General features: G+C 35.3%; 1 protein-coding gene across 10 annotated transcripts in view; it reads right to left on the bottom strand.

Moving 5' to 3' along the window:
* The window catches only part of ZNF516 (zinc finger protein 516), a 145,920-nt gene that overhangs the window by 85,446 nt on the left and 34,451 nt on the right, over positions 1-26,023 (bottom strand). For all 10 annotated transcript variants that reach the window (XM_056823563.1, XM_056823569.1, XM_003340652.4 and 7 more), the window contains one exon: positions 2,130-4,179. In XM_056823563.1, coding sequence (XP_056679541.1) covers positions 2,130-4,044 — 1,915 coding nt within the window. In that variant the 5' untranslated portion in view covers positions 4,045-4,179. The remainder of the gene's footprint in view (positions 1-2,129; positions 4,180-26,023) is intronic.

Genomic DNA, 26,023 nt, shown 5'->3' with positions numbered 1-26,023 from the left:
CAATGACTACAATGACCTCTCTTCTTCAAGCTTTCTTGATTTGGGATTCCCAGGGCTGACAAGTAATTTCTAATTTGACAGCTTAAGCCCTGTGCAAGAATTCCTTGCAAGCTATGCTCTTTCCATTAATTATTCCAGACCCTGAATAGGGAAGTTGTGGAATTTTAAGATAGCCATGCCAATCAACACAACTCCTTTTGTTTTCCAAGATCCTCCTATGTATTCAGCTTGGCTTAATCTGCTGCTTTCTCCAGTTTCAAAGCATGAATGAGGTACTGCCACTGTACCTCCAGAAACCCAGGTTCCTGGTGTTCCTCCTTAAGGGTATTGGTCATGCCTGTTAAAATCATGATGAGTAAAACTGCTGTTCAATTTAAAGCACTAGGTTTTTCATTTTTTTCAAACAATTTATAGCTGGTAATGATTAGGAGCCAAAGGGAAGAGACAAACCAGTTCTTTAAATACTAAGAAAGTATAGCTAGCCTATCACAAACCAAGCTACTGGAAATATTGTCTTGGGATTAAGTGTTCATTCAGGTGAGGTGTATTAACTCTTTAAAGGGCAGATGGTGTCATTTAATGTTCTCAAAATTACAATCTTCTGCACACCGGGTCAGTATACTAAAAGGTATGAAAGGTGTCCTAATCTTTTTTAAAGGAAAGCTCATGTGCTTAAGATAAAGTTTTAAAATCAGATTGGTTGGTTGAGTGAAAGGAGAAAAGAGAGAGTGGTTGGGAAGGTATTTTCATTGAAATCCAGCAAGAAAATAACTATTTTTTAATTTTAAATTATTTTTTAAATTAAAAAAATTTTAAAGGAGTCAATAAGTGTGGGATACTGGGGGAAGCTGAACAAAAACCATGGGAAGGGGAACACAGTGGCAGCTGACAGCTCCTTGATTAAACAGGTCAAGCTTCAAAGTGCCAATTAACTGGGTGAGAAGCCATGATTTACCTCCTTGAATGAACATTGTAATGTCAAAAAGCATTATGCTTACTATGTTTTGCCACAGAATTCATGAGTAAAGTATGGGCATAGAAAATATGGAGACTACATATCATATATGCTATCATGTATTATATTCACATTAAACTGATGTAAGATCAACATAATGCAGAACCTGATTTTAGATGTGCATACAACTATATACACAAATATATACATGCATATTAATTATCAAATAGGATTGTGTGAGTAAATACATTTTATAAACTATAAATGCTATAAAATGCTCCATTTTTTTAAGTTGTGAGAAACTATTATCTCTTGTTATTGATGGGGAAATAGGTACCTATATAATTGAAATAATATTCCCAAATAATTCATGCCTTCAGAATAAAAGACATGTGAATAAGATCTAGTACAAAGTCTTATTCTTTTAAAAAACTGTACTTTGCACAGATAGCCAATATAACATGGGATTAATAACATAGGTCATATTCATTGTCACACGAATGTACTTCAGACTATATAACTGTTATATTGACTGATATTTTTTAATAGCAAAACTCATTGCTTGTTTTGTTGGTTGAAAACACTATGCAGCTGACAAAAGTAAGTCTAGTTCAATAACCAACATGCTACTTTCCACTTTTGAAGAATTGACTAAAAGTAGGAAATGAGAGAGAAGAAAGTAGACAAATTAAACCAAAGAAGTTTACAATGCTTCTTTAAATATTTAGCTCCTACTTGGAAAGTAATCTGTTCCAGTTAACAAGCATTGGACCCAGAGGACTAGTTTAATCCAAGGAGATTAATTATAGCTGCATAAGAGTTTAGAGTTTTTATTTAATGCATCTGTAGAAGTTTGAAAGGACAGAGGGAGATAGTGATTATGTGTTGAGGAGTTGGGGAAGGGAAGTAGTGAGGAGGGGTAGAATACCAAGAAGAAAGGAATGAATCTTTCAAGTGTGAAAGAAGCTGCTTCCTGAGCTTATGAGTTACAGTTGCCCAGGAGAGAATAGAATACCAGCAGAAAAATGTCACTAAGGGCAATTTATGCAAAAATGCAAGAGCTAATTAATCAAAAGGAACAGAGAAATGAGCAACAACAAGAACAAAATACATTTGTGAGGGCATGCATATACTGAGTGGAGTTAAGGAAAATTCAATAAACCTAGGGACTTACCTGCTAATGATTCTGGGGCTCCTTCCTCAAAGCTGTCATCGGCACCCTCCTCTCCCATCCCAGATGTCAAAGAATCCTCAGGAGCTGAAGCAGACCCAGGACTGCTGGGCTGGCTAGTAGAACCCGAGTCCCCTTCACTGGTGGAGCCGTATCGCTCTCTCTGTGCTGTGGCCCCACTCTCGCTGCAGGTCCGGCGATCTTTCCGATGTACCCTGGAATGGAGCACCATTTGGTGGTACGTGCGGAAAATCTTCCCACATTCAAAGCATTCTGTTGACTTATTAGTCTGGGTTGCCCTGCGGCTCTGGCGGGAAGATGGTCTATAATCGGTGTCACCCTGAACGACAAAGCAGTTGTCTCCTGGCTGTATGCCTCCGGTCTTATCTGAGCGTCCTCCTGAAAAAGTCTTCCTCTTGGGATTGCCAGAAGTCTGGGAATCTTGGTCCCGCTTGCGCTTCTCCTGGCTCACAAGGATGTACTCCCTCTTGTCCTTGTCATAGGTGACATCTGCATCTGCCAAGGCTTCATCCCACCCTCCATACTTCAGGTATTCTGAGGGTTCTGCTACTTTCCCTTTGGTGGCCAACTGCCAAGCCTGGTAACTGTTGACAGGATCCAGTTCTGCGACTCTTTTTCCAGACTGCCCACTTGTAACTTTATCTCCTCCTCCTCCTCCTCCTCCAGATGGTCTCAAATTCAGGCACTGTAAGAAAAACTGCTGGGTTTCCGATGGGTCTAGGCTTCCAGTCAGTAAGCCTTGGGTTTTCTCTAGGGTCCGGCTCCCTTCCACCTTGCGGTGTACAGCATTGTGGACCTTTAAGCTCTCCAGGTTTGTAAACAAGTTCCCACACTTGACGCAAACTTCATAGAGGGACAAGCCCGTCACAATGGTTTCCTCCTGAATCACGTTATTGATAGTCGCGATGGGATCCAGATCACTTTTTGGTTTGTTTTTGTTCCCGGTTTTGGGGCCATGAGATTTCATGTGATTTTTGAGAAACCAAGGCTCTTTAAATCTCCTGCCACAAATGTGGCATCCGTGGTCAAAGGAGCCCCTGTGCTTCTTCATGTGAGCTTTAAGGAACCAAGTTTGACTGAATGCCTGACCACAGACTTCACAAGGAAATTCCCCAGGGCTGAGCTCACTCTTGCCATTCTCCACAAAGGCTTCCCCATTGGGAATCTGAGCCGTGATATGGTCCTTCTCGATGTGGTTCAGCAGAGTCTCCTCTCTCAAGGTCATGTAGTTGCACAGCCTGCATTTGTATGGCTTGTGGACCTGATGTATGTGCTGTTCAAGCTCTTTCTTCCTCTCAAACTTGGTTTTGCAGAAGGTGCACTGGAACGTGGAGACCTTGTCCTCTTCGGCAGCAGGGGCGTCAGGCCCTGCCTCTTTCTTGCTGCTCCTCAGCAGGATTTTGCTGTTTTCTATCTGGGTAGCCCCGTTGAGTATCTTGTTGCAGGCGGAGGTGCTCTTGGTGGGACTAGTGCACCCATCGAGGCCCTCAGACACTCCCATCTCTCCGAGCTGAGCCTCTCCCATCTCCGAGTCATGTCCTTGACTCAGAGTTCCCGTACGATGGCTCCGAATGTGAATCTTCAAGTTGCCTTTTTGGGAAGCTCTGTGGTCACAGTAAGGACATTTGTATGGCTTTTCCCCAGTGTGTTTTCTCATGTGTTGGGAAAGGGAGCTCTGAAAGGGAAAGCTTTTGCCACAGATGCAGCAGCTGTGGCATAGAGACCTGTCTCCATCCACCTCATTGCTCTTATTGGCTTTGCTGGGACTAGAAGCTCTTCTCAATTCCATTTCTGCCTCTCTGTTGCGATCCATCTGTACTACTGCACCATTAGCTGTGAGGGAGAAAAGAGAAAGCTTTTGTCCAACGGTGGCCGGTAGAGTTGTGCTTTGGATCATGCAGTCTTGAAGAGCAATTGTTTTATCTCTTCTTTTTTAAGTGATATTTTCCTTTTCCAAAGGCAAAAGATGTTCCCAGTGTAATGATCTTCATGCATGTTCTAAACGAATCATATAGAAGATGGCAGTAAGCACCTGAAATAAAAAAGCATATGAAAACTAATGTAAATCAATTTCCAAATATAAATAAGTATGCTTCATATTCAATGGACAAGCCTTCTAATCTCCCTTAATTCAAAAGTATTATTCTACCTCTTTAAAAGAAAAAAAAGCAAATGCATGCATACAAAATCAAGTAAATATCCATTCAAATATTCATTTTCACACACAATAATCATCATTAAAAATGTATCACATTCATGTAAAACCCAGTGGAATTGCGTGTCGGCTATGGGGGGAGGGGGTAATAGAACATGAATCATGTAACCACGGAAAAATATCCTAAATTAATTAAATAAATTTTTCAATCATTAATAAAATAAACAATTTTTAAAAAATGTATCACAATCTAAACAAGTTGTTAAGACAATAAGGAAAACTGCCTATGTGAGAAAAATCTACTCTACCAGTCAGAATATGTATATAATAATGATAAGCAAAGAAAAAAACTGATAGGTAAAAAAAAACTGGAAGAAAGGAATATAGAAAAGGAAAGGGGGGGGGGGCCTGAAAAAACCTGACAGACACTGAACCTAAAGAGTATGATGACTGTATTTTGAGACCCTGTACTAGGTGGCACCAGTGGATAGAATGCTGAGCCTGAGTTCAAATGCAGCCTCAAACACTTACTGTGTGACCTTGGGCAAGTAATTTCATCCTGTTTGCCTCAACTTCCTCATTTGTAAAGTGAACTGGAGACATAAATGGTGAACCACTCCAGTATCTTTGCCAAGAAAACCCTAAATGGAGTCCCAATTGGACAGGATTGAAATGACTAATAATAACAACAAATATCATTTACTAGCTCTGTAATTTTGGGCAAGTTATACAACCTTTCTTATGTGCCTCAAAGTCCTCATGTATAAAATGGATACAATACTTGTACTGCCTACCTCACAGGTTTCTGAGACTTAAGTGAGATCATGCATATAAACTTCAGAGTATTATATCATCTATAATCACTATTATTAAAAGAAAGGAGAAAAGGAACAACCTATATGAAAGAATTACATAATAAATTTGCAAATGCATTACAAATATAAGGTATAATTATTCTATAGATTAAGGTAATGAGTGAAGCAGAACAAATCAAGAGACCTGAGTTCAAGTCCAGATTCTGGCCTTTACCAGAAGTACAAATGCTAGCATTTGTTAATGACATTAAGCCTCAGATTTCTGACTCATGGAACAGAAATATTTGTAACAATGACATCTCAAGGTTGTTATGAAAATCAAAAGAGATAATGTATATAAAAGCATTCAGCAGACTTTTGCACGATATATAGATATCAACTACTATTTAAATGAGATGATTTAATTAAGTAGTGTCATCATGGTATCAATTAAGGCATCAATAAACACATATTAAGTATATACTCTATGCTAGTATTATTAAGCACTGGGGATTCTTTTTAAAAAGGCAAAAGACAGTCCCTGACCTCAAGGAACTCTGTTGTTACTCAGATATTTTTCAATCATGTCTGTCTTCCTGACCCATTTGGGGTTTTCTTGGCAAAGATACTAGAGTAGTTTGCCCTTTTCCTTCTCCAGCTCATTTTACAGATGAGAAAACTGAAGTAAGAAAGGTTAAATGACTTGCCCGGAGTCACACAGCTAGTAAGTGTCTGAAGCCAGATATGAACTCAGGAAGATGAGTCTTCCTGACTACTCTTTCCATTTACACTACCTATCTGCATAAAGCAGCCTACAATCTAATAAATGCAAACAAATATATACAATTCAAACTATATTCAGCATAAATAGGGAAATAAATTAACAGAGAAAAGACTCTGAAATTAAAAGGGGTTGGAGAAGGCTTCCAGTAAAAAGTGAATGAGACCAAGTCTTTACTCTGGTCCTGCTTCTATGACTAACTAGACATACAACCTTGGGAGGCAAAATGGTTTAATGTGAAGAAAAAAAAAAGGGGGGGAGTCAGAAGATCTAGATTAAACCCCAACTATCACATACTAAATTATTTCATCCCTCCTGGCCTCGGAATTCTTACCTATAAACAAAGCTAGCTAGGTCCCTTCCAACCTTAAGTATAGATATTATGGATCATATATACATGATGGTCATTTAAACAGAGTAATTTTTTTTCTCTAAATAACCAGATCACCTCTGTAAATGTTCAGGAAAATTGTATTTCATTCAAAACCCACTATTAAAACATTTGAAAGATGAGTAGAAACAAGGGGTTTATCAATTTACAATCCAATAGGTGAAAAGCAAAATAAACAAAGGAATGAATAAAAGAATGTATTTGTAAAATATTCAAACTTCAATAACCATATTTAGAGGAGTTAAAAAAAAACAAGCAGTAAAAATTTTCCTACGTGGGCAGTGTTTGTTCAACATTTCTGAAGTCAGAACTAAAAGTCTAAATAGTTATGAGTTACCCCCTAATGGTTCTCCATATTTGGACAAAACTTCTAAAGATGCACATATAAGGCCCACCTTGTTAACATTGTTAAATTATTTTATTTACTAAGATAAAATTAAAAATGTTTATTTCATGGAAGTAAGTTGACAACAAGAAAATAATGAACAGAGATATCTTTGTAGTCATATATGTTATACTTAAGTAAATCAAATGACATAATATATTGAAAGTGCTTTGAAAACCTTAAAGTACTATATATAAATGTCAGCTCTCATTACTATTACCTGCAGTGTTGATTCTATTTAAGAGGGAAAGTTTTCCAGAGAGAAAATGACCTAAAACTCACTTTGAGCACTCAACATTACTATTTTACTTGATTGAGCACTTCCTGTTCAGAACATGAGAACAACCTGTAGTAAGTTTAATACTCTGATTAAACAAAAACAGTCTGAGAAAATGTACAACATGTCTTAATAAGATGTCCTAATTGGTCAGCTATTAAGCAATTCTGAAATGCAGATGCAAATGAGTTTTAAACTATTATAATAAATTCAGCTATTAAAAACACTGTAACATACTACATTTTTCAAACATTAGAAATGTTATCTATGATATACATACATATATATACCCATATGTACCCAATACTTATAGTGACAAGATCTGTCATTTGTGCCATTCACTAGTTTTTACCATCTGCCTCCCCTTCCCCCTCTGCCACCACTCTTTAGCCACCAAAATCAGAAGGGGAGACCATATGTCACCCCTGTAACTAATGAGATAAGAGAAAGAATATCAGTTGATAGCAAGGGAGGCAAACTGTAATCTACAGGGTCTTCCAGAGAGTAAGGAAGAAGTTTCCCAGAAGAATCTACTCAGGATTAAAAATTTTTCTAGAAACGGATACCTTTGTAGACTGCTCCTTCTTCACAATATTTTTAGTCAATGTCTAAGATGACAAAAAGACAGTTACTACTTTTACTGATTAGTCAACTCTCTCCTGTAACAAAAGATGTAATCTGGATGTGCTGTATAGCCTCAACATAAAGGGGATACAATGCAATTCTTCTAAAGCTTTCCCTCTACATAAAGGGGAAATGCTCTTGTTTAGAATTCTATCTTTCAATTTCTCCAAGTCCCAAGATAATATTCCCTGTGTTTCCATTAGAGAAACATCATTCAGGATAGTCAGCAAACTCAAATCCCAGGAAAGGCAAAGTAGCTTCATTCAGGATATTGTTTATTTTAGGATATAATGTAAAATTAAGTCCACTTCTAAATGCAAAACTAAAAAAGAAATTACACATGGTCAACAGAAGCTTCAGATATAAAAATCAAGGAAATTATAAAAGAAAATTATTTATTCCATCACCTAATATTTGTTAAATATTGTATATGACTACTATTATCAGTATAAATAAAGCATAAACAAAAACCAAATTATTACAAGGTTTTTCCTAATAATTTGTTTTTGATTACAATTTGTAATTTTACAATAGCTTTACCCATGAAAACATTATTTTTAGCTCTAATTTTGACTCTGAGACTAAATGATCAATCAAAAAAAGTTTGTTTTTTTCAACCATGAGATATATCTTGAATTAAATATACAACTTTTTAAGGAAACATTTTTTATAACTAAATTAGGTACCCAAACTGATCATCTCACATTATTAAAGAATGATATAATCTCAAGTGGTTGAGGAACCACATGTGCATCAAGTATACAAAGGGAAAAAGCAACCAGCTCCCTGACCCCCAAAATTAGTGTCTCAGAACTAATTTGAAAGGACAGAACTACTGGACACATGGCCTTATTCCATTCAGCATGTAGTTTTAGTCCATGTAACCAAGACAATAAATTATCCTATTAATAAGATAAGACGGCAAGGCCAAGGGAGAAAATTCACTGAACCAGTTGGTGATAAATAAGAACCAATCCAAATCTGCACCTTAAACTTAAAATGGATTTTTCAGGTGAAGAGGTTGAAAACAAATTATCTGAAATAGGGATCCTCTGGCTATTCTTTTCTTTTCTTAACCTCAGAGCTAAAAAAAAAGAAAAAGGAAAAGAAAAAGAAAAGAAAAGAAAAGAAAAGAAAAAATAAAGGCAATTCAAGAATAAGGAGACGACTTCAAAAAATATATTCATTAAAAACTTGACCCAGTCGATTTTAGCCATGTGAAGGCCTGTGACTCAACTTTTAAAACTGTAGAACAACTAATTTTTCCTAATCCCTTTTCTTATTCCTCCATACTCATTAGAGCCAAAGAAGTTTCTCCCCTATATCATGGTAATCATTAATAATAGCTAGCATGTATATAGAGCTTGAAGGTCTGAAAGGCATTTTATCTAATTTGATCCTCAAAACAACCCTGGGAGATAGGTGATGTCATTATCCACATTTAACAGATGGGGAAACTGAGGCACCCAAAAATGTGAAGTTTCTTATGCAGGGTCACACAAGCTAATATAATATCTAAGACCAGTTTTTAACTTAGGATTTCAAGTACAATACTCTATCATGAAAATCACTCAAAATTAAGTAATTCATAAAAGAGGAAAAATATCAAGGCTTTTTTGCCTTTTTTTTTTAGCTGTTTCATGTACCACATTTTCCTCATCTGTCAAAATGAATCATAGGAAAAGCTGGGCTTTGAGTCAAAGGATATTAGTTCAAACCCCAGCTCTACCTACAACTAACTGTAAAACCCTGGGAAAGTCATCAGGTCACTCTAAGCTTTTTGGACAAGACACAAACTTCAGTGGGTTTCAAGGTTCTCATCTGTAAAATGATGAATATGAATTATACAAGATCTAAGGTAGTAGATTTCCTTCCAGATCTAAATCTGTGATGCTAGGGTAATATACAACTTGTACAACATACATCACATTGATGTCCTGATGCTCGTGAGCTAATGAAGAGAAAGGTCATTTTTTTAAATTATGAAGTTATATAAATATGATATAATGGATATGAAAACACTTTGAAAGCTTTAAAGCACAATCTATGGAGTAGTCATTAATTATAATAAAACAGAATTACATTAAAATACTTTTTGTTATTACATAGATTTTAGAGAATCATTGATTCCAGTGTTAGGAAATAATCTTAGAGATCACCTAGTTCAATCCCCTCATTTAACATAAATAAACTGAAGCCCATATAAGTTAATATTGATTGGACCCAGATCAAAATTATCTAAAGCATAACTACAAAGTAAAAATCTATAATAATGCTAGCATTCCTTTCTCTGTCAAATACATTATAAAACATTTCTATCTGCTATTGGAATTTACAAAGCCATTTAGATTCTTTACCAACATTGAAAAGAATCAACCTTTTTGACACACAGCTCTTAAGGGGGCCTCTTTTCCCTCCATGAGGTCTGAGTTCCACCCTCCAAAACTCCTAAAAAGTAATTATACAGTTTTCCTTTTAGAAAAAGCCTCCAAATTAGTAAATGAGATTTTCATTTTATACTATACTCTCCCAGTTTAAAAATGAAACCCCCAAACTAGTCTGATTACATTTCAGATTAAAATCCAGTTCCCTATGGGGAAGGGTAAAAATGATCATTTTCATATTTTTAATATTTTTATAACATAATATACTATTTATTTTCCTCTTAGATTATTGCCCACTCTCACCTCTCTGACAGAGCTCAATGATGGCCCCAAAATATCTTTAATATTTAGACTACATTAATAGAATACACATTTAGGAAAATTTTTTGAAGACTAATATTTAGTATAGAAAAAATACACAATTATAAAAATGGGAGGAAGCCACAACAGTGATAGACAAAGAAAATGAGTGTAATCTGAGAAGACTGTTCTAGCATAAAAGAAACTTATTTTTAAAAAAAAAAAGGCAAAGAGTTAACTTCCCAAACGCTATCATTAAAATGGCCAAAAGTTTCTAACAGGCCTTTCAAAAATATATTCAAAAATTAATCTCCTCTAGCTGATCTGAGTGGATGGATCATCATATTTTTGCAATCATTCTTGTTGAATGAGAAGCAGTATTTAAGGCAGGCCTAAAGCTTTTTCCACCATTAAGGTAAAAAGAAGTGGGCTGTTATCAAAACTTCAAATTTCAGAATGTTTTTAAATTGACAGCCTTAATCCAAAATGGGAGGAGGGAGAAATTTGGGCAGAATTTGGCTTCACACTTGGGGGCAATGGTTTGCATCTCAAAAACAAACAAATAAACAAAAAACCTCTTCTATTTAAAGGAACTCCAAGATTCCAGAAAAATTCCAACTTTAACTTATCAGACTGAAAGAGGCACAAGGAATTCAACTGTAGCTATAACTTTCCTTTAAGGTAGTGAACTTACAGGTCCATTAATCTTATAAAACTCATAAACACAAGTTTTCTATACAAACCAGAGTTAAAGAAAATAGTTACAACAACTCAAGGGGAATGAGAGGTAAAAAGGTGTGTATTTATATATTTTAGAATACACAATGACAATATGTCAACCTATACACAAAAACAAAGCATAAACCAATTAGAACACATTCTGTCATAATAAATCACAGTTATGTTATTATTATAACTTTTTCCAAAGCTGAAATTGAGAACTTGCCAGACTAAACTGTAGTTTAATTGTTTAGACATGAAAATGGCTTGCTGATTACTGTATGAAAATAGATTTCAAATACATTTTTATTTTTTTATTTCCCTTGAGAAATGAACAATTCAGAGCTATTTTTGGAAAACATTTTTTTTAATTGTGGGAAAAGAAAAAGAAAGGCTACATTCAGCAAACTGAAAATGAAACATTAACTTGAAATGAAAAATGGAGTACAATAAATTCCAAGTTTTGGAGATATATGAGTATATAAGGTTTTAGCAGATTTGGGGATTCCCCCCCCCTTATTTGCCAATATTCAGCTCCAAAAGGATTTAAGTGAATTTTTAAAGATCTTCTACTTAATTTTATTTGGGATAGACATAATTCATGGTCAGAAACACCTAGCTAATATATAACTGCCTGGATATCAGTTAAGAACCTTGGGACACACATTAACTTCAGAACTTAGTTACAATCTTTAAGACATATACTAAACAGTTCTCTAGTGTCTAAGGAGTTAATACAGTTTCTTAAAGTACCCAGGGCAACTAAGTGGTCCAATGGATAGTTAAAGAGTTTCTGTGCCTGGAATCTGGAAGACCCTAGTTCAGAAATGGCCCCAGACACATTCCAGCTATGTGACCCTGGACAAGTAACTTTTTCACCCTGTGTTCCTTCATTTCCTCATCCTTAAGATGAGGTGGAAAAGGATTTGACAAACGACTCCAATATCTTTGCCGAGACAATCTCAAATAGGGTCACAAAGAGAGGGGAACAATTGAAATGACTAAAAAATACAAGTACCCAACTTAAGAATAACTGTATTCCCTCTTACTAGAAGAGAGAAGAAATATTAAGTTATGTCAGACTCAAAATATTTCATGACAAGAAGGAAAATCTAATGCGTGGCCAAAGGAACGTTTACTATTCAAAACAGGAATGGGAACTAGCTGCAAGAGATGGGGAATGTGTAGCATATTTCAGGTACCATGGAGATGTAAGTTAAAGGAAGTTAATGTATAGCTCAGTATGGTCTTCTCTAGTTCATTTTTTTTTAAGTGTTCCATAAATGTTTGGTAGTTGATAAGGAACAGGTGATATTCTCAGCATCACTTACAATGGGATAATTAGGAAGTTCAGTCTTGTAAACAGAATAACATAAAAAATATACATGTGTATACGTGCATATATATGTAAATGTATCTATGGATCTATATGGAGATATATATGTAAACAGCCTGGTTTCAGCACATTGTTAGGCACCCTAATGTTAGAAGAACCTGAAGAAAATCTCTTTTATCTGTATAAGGAAAGAAATTTATTAGTAGTTAAGGGAAAACTTAAATGAAAATCACACAAGAGAAACCTAGAGAGACTGAATAGTGAGGACTACCCACTTTGTTCTTTCTAGTGAATGGTTAAAGTCAATTCACTTTAATGAGTGTTTTTTATAGTGGCATATGACTATGATGGAATACTACTGAGCCATAAGAAATGATGAGTACTTTAACTTTTTTAAAACATGGAGAGATCTACATGAAGTTATGAAGAACGAAACAAGCAGAAACAAGAGAACATTAACATTATATATAAGCAACAGAAATAGTGTTTGAAGAATGACTCATGCAGGTCCACCACCAGAGAAAGAACTGATAAACAGAAATAAGCAAGACATGGCTTTATAAAAACATATATCTTTTTGTCAAATGAGATTTTCTCTAATGGGGAGAAGAATAACCTGGTTATTTTAATGTAATAAAATTTTTAAAAGAATTAGTACTGGGTTTGGCACTGGGGATACAAAGACAAAATCAAGTCTGTCCCTCCCTTCAGCAAGATTACATTCCTCCAGGGGATAACCAAGGGAGTAGGAGACATGAACACAGTTACATAAATACAAGTGACCAAGAAAGAAATTCTGAAGGGGGTATGGGAGAGGAAGGAGAGACAGCAACAGCAGGAGGAATCAGCAAAAACCTCATGGAGGAAGTTGTACTTGAGTTGAGTCTTGAAGAAATCTAGGGATCCCAAAAAGTGGAAATGAGGAGGTATGAGAATTCAAGGCACCAAAGACAGCCTGGTTTGTAAAATATTGAATACTGAGCCAATTTGTTTGGAATTTAGAGTGCATGACCTCATGCACAGTATCAACAATATGAAATTAGTTTAAAATAATAAGAGAGCCAGATTGTGAAGGGCTTTAAATACCAAACAGTGGAATCTGTATTTATCCCAGAGACAACAAGGAGCAGCAGAAGCTTCTTGAAGCAAGGGAGTAACATTTTCAAAATTATGTATTAGGATTATTGTTTGGCATGGATTTCCAAGGGAAAAGATTGAAAACAGGGAGACCACTGATAAAAGATATTATAACATAGCAGGGAAGACGCAATCAAGGCTTGAACTAGGATGTTCTTTATGAGAGAAGAGAGGAAGGAATATGAAGAGAAATGAAGAGATGGAGCTGACAAGACAACTTGTTTCCTCATCTAGGACTTCCCTGTTCCAATGAAATAATTATCCTTTTATTAATATGTGAACTATTATTAGCCAAACATAATCGTAGTTGAATTTAATTTGTCTCCAACAACATTCTTTTTTTTTAAGTATCACTGTTTTATTCATCCAAACTAGTTTTATTTTTTTTATTTTCTGTTTTCAGTAGATAACAGCTTGTTAATAAGCAAAATATCTTGTACTTTCATATGGAGAAAGTGAGGGATGATCTTTTAAAAGAAAGGATATTCCCAAATCTGTAGCAAATTTCAACATGGCAGAGTAAATTAGAATCATATAAAAACAAAATGATTTTTATTCATATTCACAGAACTAGCTAAGTTATTAATGTAATCAAAACTCCATTCAGATACTGAACCAGTTTTCATGGAAAGCTAACTTTCAAACATGCTCAATTTTTTAGTCATCATCATATATGCAATACTATAAAACTTAGGGTTTGTTTAAAACGGTTCAAATTGGGATAGCGAGCTGGACAGAGGAACCAAAGGGGGCTACTAGAAAAATAAACAGAGCATTTCTAACCCTAGATTTAATTACTTCAGTGTTCTTGGGCCTCTCAAAGTTTGACGGTATGTAAAAAATCTTCTTCCATGGAAGTTTTCAATTTGTGTTTTTGTTCTATTATAATAGCTGTTCTCTTTCAACTCTTTATTTTTATTAATGATATAAATAGGATTCTTCTAGATTACTGGCATGTCAAAAAGTCTTTCCCCTTCTCTATCCTTCCCCTGGCTTACCTACTAGAATTCTATAGCAGACAGTCAGAAAAACATTATACACGCAAGAGTTTAGAAAGCAAAGATAAGCTGTGCCTCAAATCCTGGGCTGATTGGGTGATGGGTTGATTGATTGATTGAGTATATGGTAAGTCACAGAGAATTTGGTAGGAATACAGTGAGGAAAGGAAAATGCACCCTTTAAAAAGTCTCAAAATAAAAACAATATACTCTAAATGTTTGACAGGGACATGTTACAAAGAGGTAACATGCTTCAAAAGCAGTCAACAATGCCAGTGTCCCTCCCACTGTTTCTTAGGGCTTTCTAAAGAGACAGTTCTATGAAAAGGTTATTCTTGTGTCCTGCTGCTTTAGGGTATGTTGAGAAACACATGTACTGAGTGGGTGAGAGCCCTATTTTGTGTTTCAGTCTACTGTGCATGTCTGTCCTCTTGGAGACAATGAAATGTACTTTAGTAGTTACACTGTAGTATTATGAGCAATGAATGAAAATACATCATTAACATCCTGGACAAGCTTATCTTACTGCTATGACAAAGGGACTATTCTTCAACAAATGGGAAAAAATTCCATAACAACAATGAAGAGTTCCTCTCCCTAAAAACTGTTCTGTACAACATTAACAATTGCAGGCTTATATCCCACAGACTTGGATCCCAAAGAGCTACATGAAGTGATGCATTCACTATTGGAAGAGTAAGTACCATTGATGGCAAGGCCTTGAGGCTGCTGCTGTTCTCAGACCAATCAATAATACATTATGAACAAACTAAATTTCCACTCTAATATGAAGAAATGAGAAAAAAAAAGGCAACCAGTCAGCAGCACTCACAAAAAGCTTCACCGCATACCACTACCATCAAAAAAGTTAACAAATACTGTCATCCCATGATTTGATTAGTAACAAATATATTAAGCTTACAGAATTGCCAATAATCTCTATTTGAAAGCAGTTCCAAAACATAATTGTTACACTATTAAACCAAAATTGTTGTTTTTAAAAGTGAGCCTAGCCTCGTTCAGAAAATAAAATGCTATGTATCAGGATAAACCATGACCATTATCACATTCTTTTTTTTTTTTAAGTGCTCCTTTTAAGTTACTTAGCCACACAAAATAAACAAAAGCTTTTACTTAAGTAAGATGACTCTGGCCAAATGTGACTGGCTGGTTGAAAAGGCTAGAGTATTGCAAATAATGGTCATCTAGGCAAAAATCATCCAAGTTATTCATCTCCTGTCATTTTAAAAATCTATATAGCAATGGTTGATTTAAATATATTTCAACAATCACACACCTAAGATCTGTTATTTTATCGAATAAAAATTATTTATCATTAACAAAATTTATCAAGAATTATCCAAAATGTTATTATGTGAATGGTGAAGAATTGGTGAGGATAGACTATATATGATCAGAGGCTGACAAAATAAACAAGTAGAATAGAGCTCATTAAGTTACTGGAATGGATAGTAAACAGTTTATTACTAAAAGGAAACCCCAAAGCCAAAATGATTAGTGCAAAGGGCTATGTCCTTTTTTTCTCATATATAAAAACCACCAGTAAAATCTGAACTCAAAGGAGAATGGGGAAAAAAACCAACTCTGATGAATACACAATGTGATTATTAATTAGACCTAGAAAGGCCAAGAAATCAACTTATGCAAATATAAAGATGTGCTTTGTTTTTTTTTTTCCTCTGATCTTTAATAATATGTCTTAGGAAGCCAAAATTTGTTAACCTAGTCCAGAGTTGTGTGTGTGTGTGTGTGTGTGTGTGTGTGTGTGTGTCTGTATCTGTGTTTATTCATTTTAATCACTAACATAACAAAGAGATTCCCATTTGAGATTAAGGAAAAATCCTTTTAAAATCAAAAGGTAACAGAAGAAACTTATTCTCCTTTGCTTTCCCAAACTCAAGCACATCAATTTATTACATTTCTTAAAATCCAGATCAAACAATACTTTCACCAAACCATTCTTCTCTAAATAATCAGCCTTCATGAATCTAAGAGAAGATAAATTAACAGAACCTGATGTTCTTCCATGCACTTTACGCTAGCTCAACTTCTTATTCAAATCAACCTCACTGCTACAAGCAGTTCACATAACACTTTTGGATGTACACGTCTAGTATTCCTGCAGCAAGCACCCAGCAGGGCTACTATAGTTAATGATCTTGTCACTATTTCCATTAAGAACCCCATTTCCAGAGGCTTAGAACTTAGCCATTTTAAATTGCATCTGGTCCAAACTTGGCAGCTTAGATAAAGTCATACAGGCATTGAGGGGTGAATTCACTTTTTACCAAGATACTTTACACATCTCTTAATATGCATTTCAACAATCAAAAAATTAGAAAAATTGACCTTGGTTATTTTTATACCATGTTCAAAAATATTAGTACAGTCATGCAGCTTTTTCATAAGTAGTGAATAAAACTGGAAGATAAATGAAATAACCTTCAATTTAAAGAGAAAAAAACCAACTCGTGTCCATTTTAAGGGAAATTTAGAAATGTTATCATGAAAGTGCTTCTAAGTCTTTAATAAAAGCTTTATAAAACCTCCTGAAATTGTAATATTGAGAAATTCAGGAAATCATTCACAAAAATCAAACAAACCCCAAAATGCATTCTCCTTATTATTCCCAAGATCAGTTAGCTGGAAAAAAAAGGATCAGTATATCCCAAATGGTAAAAAGTAAAAACTTATGACATCTTCCTATTATGTAATCCTCTTTTCCTGAACTCATCATTTTTAAAATTTCAGTGTGTTGGCAGGCAAGATTGGTTGGTTATTACAGCTCAAAACCCATGGTCTTATTATTTTAAACTTGTTTAAAACAATATACTCTTTTTCCACCTATATGTAAAAAATAATAAAGAGTCAAAGTCAAAGTGACTTTGAGTCAATCACATCTTTTTCTCCATTCCTTTACCCCAAATCAAAATTGCTCCTATCACCATAAAAAAAATGGATGCAGTTAATTCTCATCCTAACATTATTATCTCTTTCCCAAGTTCCATTTTGTAAAAGAGCCTAAAAATTCCCACCCTCAAATAAAAGAACTGTGCCCTAGAATACAAAGACAGACAATTATGTGCAGCAAGCCATAAAACATTCTGTTAAACATTACCTTCGTAGGTAATACTGGTTAGCACAGAAAATCAACCAAAAAACCCTTATTTAAGTAAGAACACAGAGAAAAAGTATATAAGCAACTCAATAATCAATTTTCTTGAATACTATTTAAAAACACACACACAATGATTCTGTAAAAATATCCTGGGGTTTAGTGTATTTTGCTGGGTTGCTCTAAGGCATATCATGTGAGCTGTCATTTAAGATTTTTTTGCTTGCCATATCTAAAATTTTAATCAATATTTAATGAAGACCAAAATTCTAAATGAATATCTCCTCTAAAAATTGTTGCACAGTATATACTGCATACAGGATATTCCCTGTGAGCTTGTATAAGTCCATTTCTGCCAATGAATACTGTAACGTGACCTAGTTTATCACTCATACACACACACACACACACACACACACACACACACACACACACACATTATATATATACAGTACCTCTAAAAGAGGCTAGATGCCTCAGCAGCTAAAGGAGAGTGATATATCAGTGAATGTTTACAAAGAACAATTCTTGACAAGTACATTATGTAATATCTCCATGGGCTTTATCCTGCATTGTGTTTGACTGGGAGAGGGGTGGGCAGAGAAAGAACCCTAATGACTATGATCTGATACATCATTGAAAGTTCTAGCTTTTCAAGGCAGAGGATCATCTTCTTTTTTCCTAAATTGAACCCCTTTCCCAACCAACACAAATTCCAATTCCCTACAACGTCATTATTTTATTATTCCACTGTATCTGTAAATAGGTTGACTACCATCCACTTAATAAAAGCATAAATATTACATTATCATATGATCTTTCATACAGGGAACAGGGAAATTTTTCCTGAATAGAAAAGGATATCTTATAAAGCAAGTGGTTCATGTAAAAATAAACCTGAAATTTAAACAGGCAAATTTTGAATTTCAAAGCTCTTAGCCCCAGTAATCCCTAGGGAGTTGATATCGAACTTGAAATCGAACCTTTCAGCTGTCATCCCAGTCTGGCTTATTTGGGAATAAAGTGTTGCACTATTAATGCAGAACATCACTGTACTATGTCAAAGAGAGAGACAAACAGGAGTCAAATCAGTTGTTTACAAATGTTTTCAAGAACCTTATAACTCTGACACTTATTTGGCAGCCATATTTAAGGATTCTTCTCTTGCTACAGCTAGAACATATCTGGAATTAAACTAATAACAATTTGGGTGTATATGTTATATATAGCAAGATATTTAAAGTGTAGACATTGAACCCTCATAATATTCATTCTCTCTCCCTTTTTTATAAATTCTATTTTACCCTACCTCTGACACACAGGCAAAATCCCTTGATTTTTTTTCCCCCTCTTTGATTTGTTCAGTGCAAATGTTGTGACCAGATGTGCAATGCATTGCTAGGAGACAGATAAAGATCCTGAAAGACTGTACCCAGCACAGGTGGTGTAGAAAAAGACTGTTTACAATAAAGACCATGAAATCTAAATATCTACTTGGAACACTTCTGATAATTCCATGCCATCCCTGCTGCACATAAAGTAAAAAGGAAACAGATCCATTCATATTTTGAACTTTAAGTACTATAAAACTCAAAACTTCAATATCACCTTAATTAAGTAAAACAGTCTAAATGCTATCATTTACCAAAGTAAACAATATAAAATCATAGTTGATGAAAGGTCAAAAGGTCAAATTATCTAGGCATACATGGCTATAAAATTTATTTAATGAGACAGGCACACAAGCAAAAGCATGTCACAGATATCCAAACATATATAATCACATATGTAATTTAAAAGTTTTCATACTAACTAGTCAAAATTAAAGAAAACTTGTTCTGTTCAATGAATTAACCAACAGGTACTGAAGAAAGCACAACTGTTATAATTGTGTTTTGTCAAATCGCTATTAATAATCAATCCTTTAAGTTAAGTCCACTGGCCAAAAAAATCTCTATTCCATAAAATAGGATTAAATTAAATTAAAACGTATACTTCCTCCCACTACCACTACTTATTCAACAACAACAACAACAAAAAGGCAGACAGGTACCATGATGCCCAGGCAGCAATGGTCAAATGTCATTAAACTCACTATTTCCTTGGAAAGTAAGCTTTGTCACTTCAGATAAAGACAGCATTGCTGCCCTCTTATTCATCTGAGGAACCTTGCTAAATGAAACAATAGATGTTCACTTTAGTCCCCACTACCAACCAGATTTCTTTGGAGGCTTAAGCTGCTCAAGCAAAACCTTCCCCTGCCTTTCTGAACCCTGAGGTTGCAGGCAGTCTTACCTATTCATTGACCTTGTTAGACTGCAGAATCTGGAATTCTGATTAAGAATACTAGACAAGAAGAATGAAGCATGTCTGGAATCTAGCACAACTACATGTCAGAATCTGTTCCCCTTTAATCCTCAAAAAAAAAAATGAAGAAAGAACCAGTGGTCATGCATAACTTCAAAATCAAAGTATAAGATTTCTGGTACTAAATCTCACATAACAAATGTATTCTTTTTACAGGGATTAGCCCACCATCAAATCTTCCTAGCAACTGTAGCTTCTACTTAAAACCTATCCAAACGAAAGCTGCCCAAATAACAACACAGCACGGATGATAATTTTAGGCTAGTATAAATAGTTCCATGTTTGTCATGCTAACAGTGCTTGATCAGCATATTTCCCATTGAAGACCCACACTCTAACTTCTACTCAGAATTAAAGAGCTGGGTTTGATCTACACCATTAAATCCTTAAACCTGTTATACAACAAATAAGCATGGATTATTGCATGACTGATTCATCATGGGGTGTTTTCTGATTCTGCTCCTAAATACACAAATACTGTTGGTTTCTCTATTCAAAAGGCAATACTCAAAGCCGATCACAAAACATGCTCACATCAATAGCCTGATGTTCCACTGTTTCAGCAATCTTCCTGCCTGCTCTCCACCTTCCCTCATTTGTCATTTAATGAGTATACAAAAATAAATACACTCCTTTTTCCATATTTGGGAGCTATGAATTTTTCTAAGTCACATACAAGTAGTGGTTTACTATTGTGTGAAGCTGTAAACCACAAAAAGGGAGGGAACACATGTTAGTCTACCATCTACTCAATTGTTAAACTGTTCTGTAAAAAACATGAGAATCATTGAGTAATACTGAAAGACAAAATATACAGTAAAAGAAAAATCTTTAAATTTTGAGCACTGCTTGATAAAGAAAAGCATACTATGGGTGGTGATAAATGAACATGTTAGCATAAGTAGCTTGCTTCTATTAGGACTATCCTTTCAGGCAAATTGTAAAGAAGCAGTTAGAGTTTAGTAAATTCTTAATAGTTTTCACCTCCTAAGACTACAACCACCTATACTTCAGATAAGCACACCATTTTACTTTCTTAGGTAATGGTAGCTTTCTTCAAGCAAGTACTTAAATCTCTAAAAGGAAGTCATGCTTGCTAAAGAAAAGCTTATAAAGAATTCACAGGAAATCTTTCAAAATTAGAACGAAGGTTAAAAACTTTCTCAACAGTGACAAGCAGGCATTACCACTACTATGAGAGGATCTCAAATACCAAAAAGCTCTAGAATAATCAACTTCTTTTTTTTTTACACAAGGAGGTTCTTTTCATAAGAACATGTTGATCCAGTCTTGTAATCTAGTAGGATAATTCCTTTCAGTGTTATTCACTGAAAAGACAAAGCTTCACTGAGGAAACAAATGGAAAATATCATTTTACCAAGATATACTTGATGCTAACCTTCAAGTTCCAATATATTTTAACGATATTTATTTGAAAGCATACCCAAGATTATTAGCTAAATTTAACCTGGCACATTAGATGAAATGTGATGGCAAAGCCTTAAGAGCATTTTTTCTTTTTCCCACAGTTTCAGATTAACCTTTTCTTTAGCTATATACTTCTTAAAGGTGATCCCTAACTAAATATACCTTGCATGGAATTTTGACCTGTAAATCACCAAAGTAGGATGTCAAGTGACGCTCTATACTGTACTAGGTCTACTGCATATATTCATGTACATTTGCTTTGAAGAGCATACTGATTTCCCAAGATTCTGGGTTAACTAACCATCCTTATTCATTTAAATGCTGATGTAATTTAATGATATACTACATATCCAGATGTCATATATAATGAAGATGATTTTGCAGGGCACTATGAAGTTCCAAAACATGGGAGAAAGAATGTGATGTTTGAAGTTTCTAACATTCTGAGATCTGTAGTTCAAGGAGATAAGCATTCCTGTTCCATCAATAGAGTAAATTGGGACTATCACAATCTTTGGGCCAGAAAATAGATTAAAAGGGTCACATATAGTCTAGGACAGACAGACACCCAAGAAAAAGTAGGCACCCACAAGAGCTGAGCAGAAATAGCTACAAAAGAGAGATAGTGTCCTCTGGTCACCTACAAATTTACAAGCTGAGCCAGAAATAATAGGTGGTCCAAGTAGAACTGGTAGGGGGAAAAAAAAACTACAACTTAAAGGTGATAACTAAAGAGATTACAAGGAAAGAATGGGCTGTAGCTGATCTGTGGCAACTACCTCTCCTCATTCCTGTCTCATAACAAACATTCTAATACACTTTTTCTGCTTCTTTTACCTCAGTATTTCCTAAACCCTGAGTTTTGCCTCAAACATAAAAAGGCTAAGAGTTAGAGATACATAAAAATTTCATTAAGAGTAAGAGTCAAAAATCTAAATGCTAAGAATTCTCCAGCGTGTTCCAAACTGGTATCATTCTAGTAATAACTTTTTATCTGATGTAAACTCCATAAAACAGAGAAAAGGACCTATAGGTCACTATATATTGCTCCAGTCTTTAAAAGGAAGCTAATTGTAGTAAAAGGGCATTGATGATTAAATCTCCATAGATAAAGGGGTTAAAGAGGAGAGGCCAGGGTGAAAAGATCACACCCTAAACCACCCTGCAGGGGAGGAGACAAAAAAAAAGGCCTGGGAATGATTCAGCTCAGTCCTATCCTTCTGGGAGATGAGAGCATAAAGGATTGAGTACCAGAAGGCCAGTTCTACCCTCCAAGGTGATATCCACCAATATTACAAAACACCAATGAAAGGGTGAAATATGTGTCTGTTCAAGTAAAGAGTGTGAATAATGATGAGCTACAATAATTTCCACTAAAATTAGATATATCTGATTTTTCTCCCAAGTGATCCCATCCACAGTCTTCTAGTCATACAGCTCATTGTGGTAAGGGAGGGAAGAGGGAGAGGCATTACCTCACTGGAAGTAGTTCATGTTACTATTTTTTATGAAAGAGAAATGCTCACAGCAGAAGAATCCAGTACCATATTAAAACTAAGCTGAGAAAGGAAGATCACTGGGGACTCTAAAGAAACAAGTGGAGATGAAAATCTCCCATTTGATCAAGTTTAGGTATAAGCTAAGCATCATTGCATATAGCTCTACAAATAGACTCGTATACTTTCCTTTGACTCAGACATTGCTTTCTGTGAAATACTTAAGGGTCAGTCTGAGAAGCAGTACTGAGGATAAACATAAGACTGGGTAAAAGTCATTTCAGGAGAACCTTTCAGAATCAATGACCGAATTGATTGTATTGTCAGCCAGTCACTCAGCTGCTTTCCATTCTCACCAAGAAACATGAATCAGTCCAGAGAAGCGGGCATTGTTACCTTCTTTACCAGTCTTGCATGTACTTCCTGAAATTTTTTTGCTGTTACCACACCAAACATGCAAGGTTCATGACTTTCCAGTTGTTGGAGCAGGATTAGGCACTTGGATTTTAGTACAGTAACTAGTGTGTGAACTTGGGGGGAGGGGGGAAGCAAGTTTAGAACCTAAACTTCGAGATGTCTCCTTTTATTTCATGTAGCAAGTAACAGGCTAATTCGTCCTTTGCCCTCAGGCATTTGTTCTACCTAGCAGGATATTTCATTTACTTTGAATGCATGCAAACTACATTGTTTCCAAATTCCAAAGCTTTAAAAAAAAAAACAAAAAACAGCTTTCAAAATAGTTTGTAGATTGGGCTTCTACTTCCCCAAACACTGTAAGACTTGGGCTATAAGCTTCATTCAGTGGCTAAAAACCAAGGCGGATTGAAAACTATACAGAAGACAGGATATTTTTCTTGGAAACCAGTAGCTCTCCTACTATAACGTGGGGGTGATCCAGAGGGCAATTATAGTCCCATGGAGTCTATGATTAGGCTGGCTGCAAACATCATATTAAATGTGCTAACAATGAAACCAACAGGCTCCAGAAGTAAGGGAGAAACACTTTTTTAAAGGACAGGGGAAAAAAGGACTGACTGTTAAGAAGCTAGGCTACCTTTCTGGTTCTACAATGATAATAAGGAGGAGGGGGAGTGAATTATACTTAAGCAAAGAATTTGAGTAATGCCAAGCTTGAATGCTTTCTACTTAATAAAAGTTAAACACTGTTTAACTTGTTCCTATCAATATCATAAGGGCCAGGGCTGCCACTGAACCAGTAACTTATTTTTAGATGACTAGAAACTTTTGCTTAGCTCTGTAGTCTCTAAGTCAAGAAAATAAATTCGTTAGTCACTGTCAACAATATCCTGATCCTGTACTATATTTGGACAAAGGGGACAAAGGGGTCAGAAGGTCCCTAAAGAGTTAAATGAATGTGAACTGCTAAGAAACCTTTAACACTCTTGGAGGACTAACTCTACTATTTTTTTTTTCCTAGCATGTACCCAGAAATAGGTTCCCAGTGCTTCGGGCTTAGTCAGGATGTTATATGGACATGATCTGCTTTGACCTTCTCATTAAAAGGATGCTCTCTAAATGCAAAGTACTGTTAGGGTTATAGCTTGATCCCCAGTGGAAAGTTTCTTTCAATAGAGGATTGCATTCTTAAGTTTGCATCCTCTAAGAGTGAAAAAAATTTCCCACAACAGAATTTAGAAGGTAGTGGCTCTAATTAACTTAGAAGTTACCAATGGATGAATAAAAGGCAGAAATAGCTATCTGTCTACGAGGCAAAAATAACCACCTTTCTTTCTCTCCTCCACCATTATAGCCCGTAAAATAATATTTAAGAATTTTGCTATGTTACTGCTTGGGGTAGATAACCTCAGTGCAAGATCCATAAAGTTTGTTTTTCCAGAAACTTCACACTAAAAATATAAGAACAATACTGTTAAAATTAAAGGATGCAAACCCCCTTTGCATAAATCAGCAAATCAATTCTTTTTAAAACCATTTTATTTTGTTTGGGGAGAGGTATCTTGTAATAAGTTATATGTTGGTAAGTATTTCTAAGTCAAAACAAAATGTATACAAGTTTCTTTTTTAATTGAACTTTTTTTTAAAAACAGTATGTTTTTAAAACACATTGCAGGGCCATAATGTTTAAACACACACACACACACACACACACACACACACACACACACACACACACACACACACGAAAGATAAGAAAAATATTGTTAACAATAAGCCCAATGCTTGCCTACTACTGCCAGTGAATATTACACTTGCTCAACAGTCATCTGTAACTGGAACCAATGGTATGTTTTTGTCCCATTTGTTCTTTAGGGGAGAAAAAAAAAATCAATCACTTGGCATGTGCTTCACTCTCCTTTGTTTTTGGTTCCATGACGAGTTGAGTGGGTGTTGATATTTACTAAATGCTGAATCATGAGGAATCCCCTCAAAATTCTAATAAGATGTCCATTATACTGAACTCATCATTTCACAATTACCATCAAATGAAAGAAAAGTACAGACACCTCAAGAGTAGTAATTATCAGTAGATATCAAGAGGAGCTGCAACTGCAACCGTTCCCAGCAGTAGTGACCATAAAAAATGTCCTCTAATGGTATAACAAAACCCATTCAACCTTTTCTCTATAACACTGAATTGTCTATTAAGAACTTTCTCACCTGTGATCTTCTCTTTTCTAGCCAATCAGAGAATAATGCTTTTACAACCTCTTCACTGCATATGCATAGTTTAGGGTTAATAATTTGGATAGTCCCCCCTCCCCCAATCAGACTTCTGATTCTATTTTAACCTAAGGTCAAGTCAATGAAATGAATTTGCTCCTTTTACTATTCTATTCATAACATTGTTTCCTGCAGGTCAAAGCTAATAGAATAATTTAATCTTCCTTGCGATGTTTTTTTGAGTCTTAAAACTGTTTTAGGAATGACCACTCTTGTCATTTTCACTGCTGAACATATAACTACCACACCTAAATGTTCATAACTAATTAAGCCAGTGAAGCATGTTTTTGATACTATTGCCATACTAAGCAACAGCATTGTTACAAGAACTTAACTCCACATAGAATCATCAGAAATTATCTCACAAATGTAAAATCAACAAAGTTCCTGTGCCACGTCATACAACAAACAGAACAAGTGAGAGAATGTTTTATATCACCTTACCTTTCCTTATAAGGTATTTG

This window comes from Monodelphis domestica, chromosome 3 (genome assembly GCF_027887165.1).
Source record: "Monodelphis domestica isolate mMonDom1 chromosome 3, mMonDom1.pri, whole genome shotgun sequence".
Taxonomy (NCBI): Eukaryota; Metazoa; Chordata; class Mammalia; order Didelphimorphia; family Didelphidae; genus Monodelphis; species Monodelphis domestica.
Note: the sequence above shows the minus strand (reverse complement) of the source record. Positions and strands in the feature narration are given on the sequence as shown.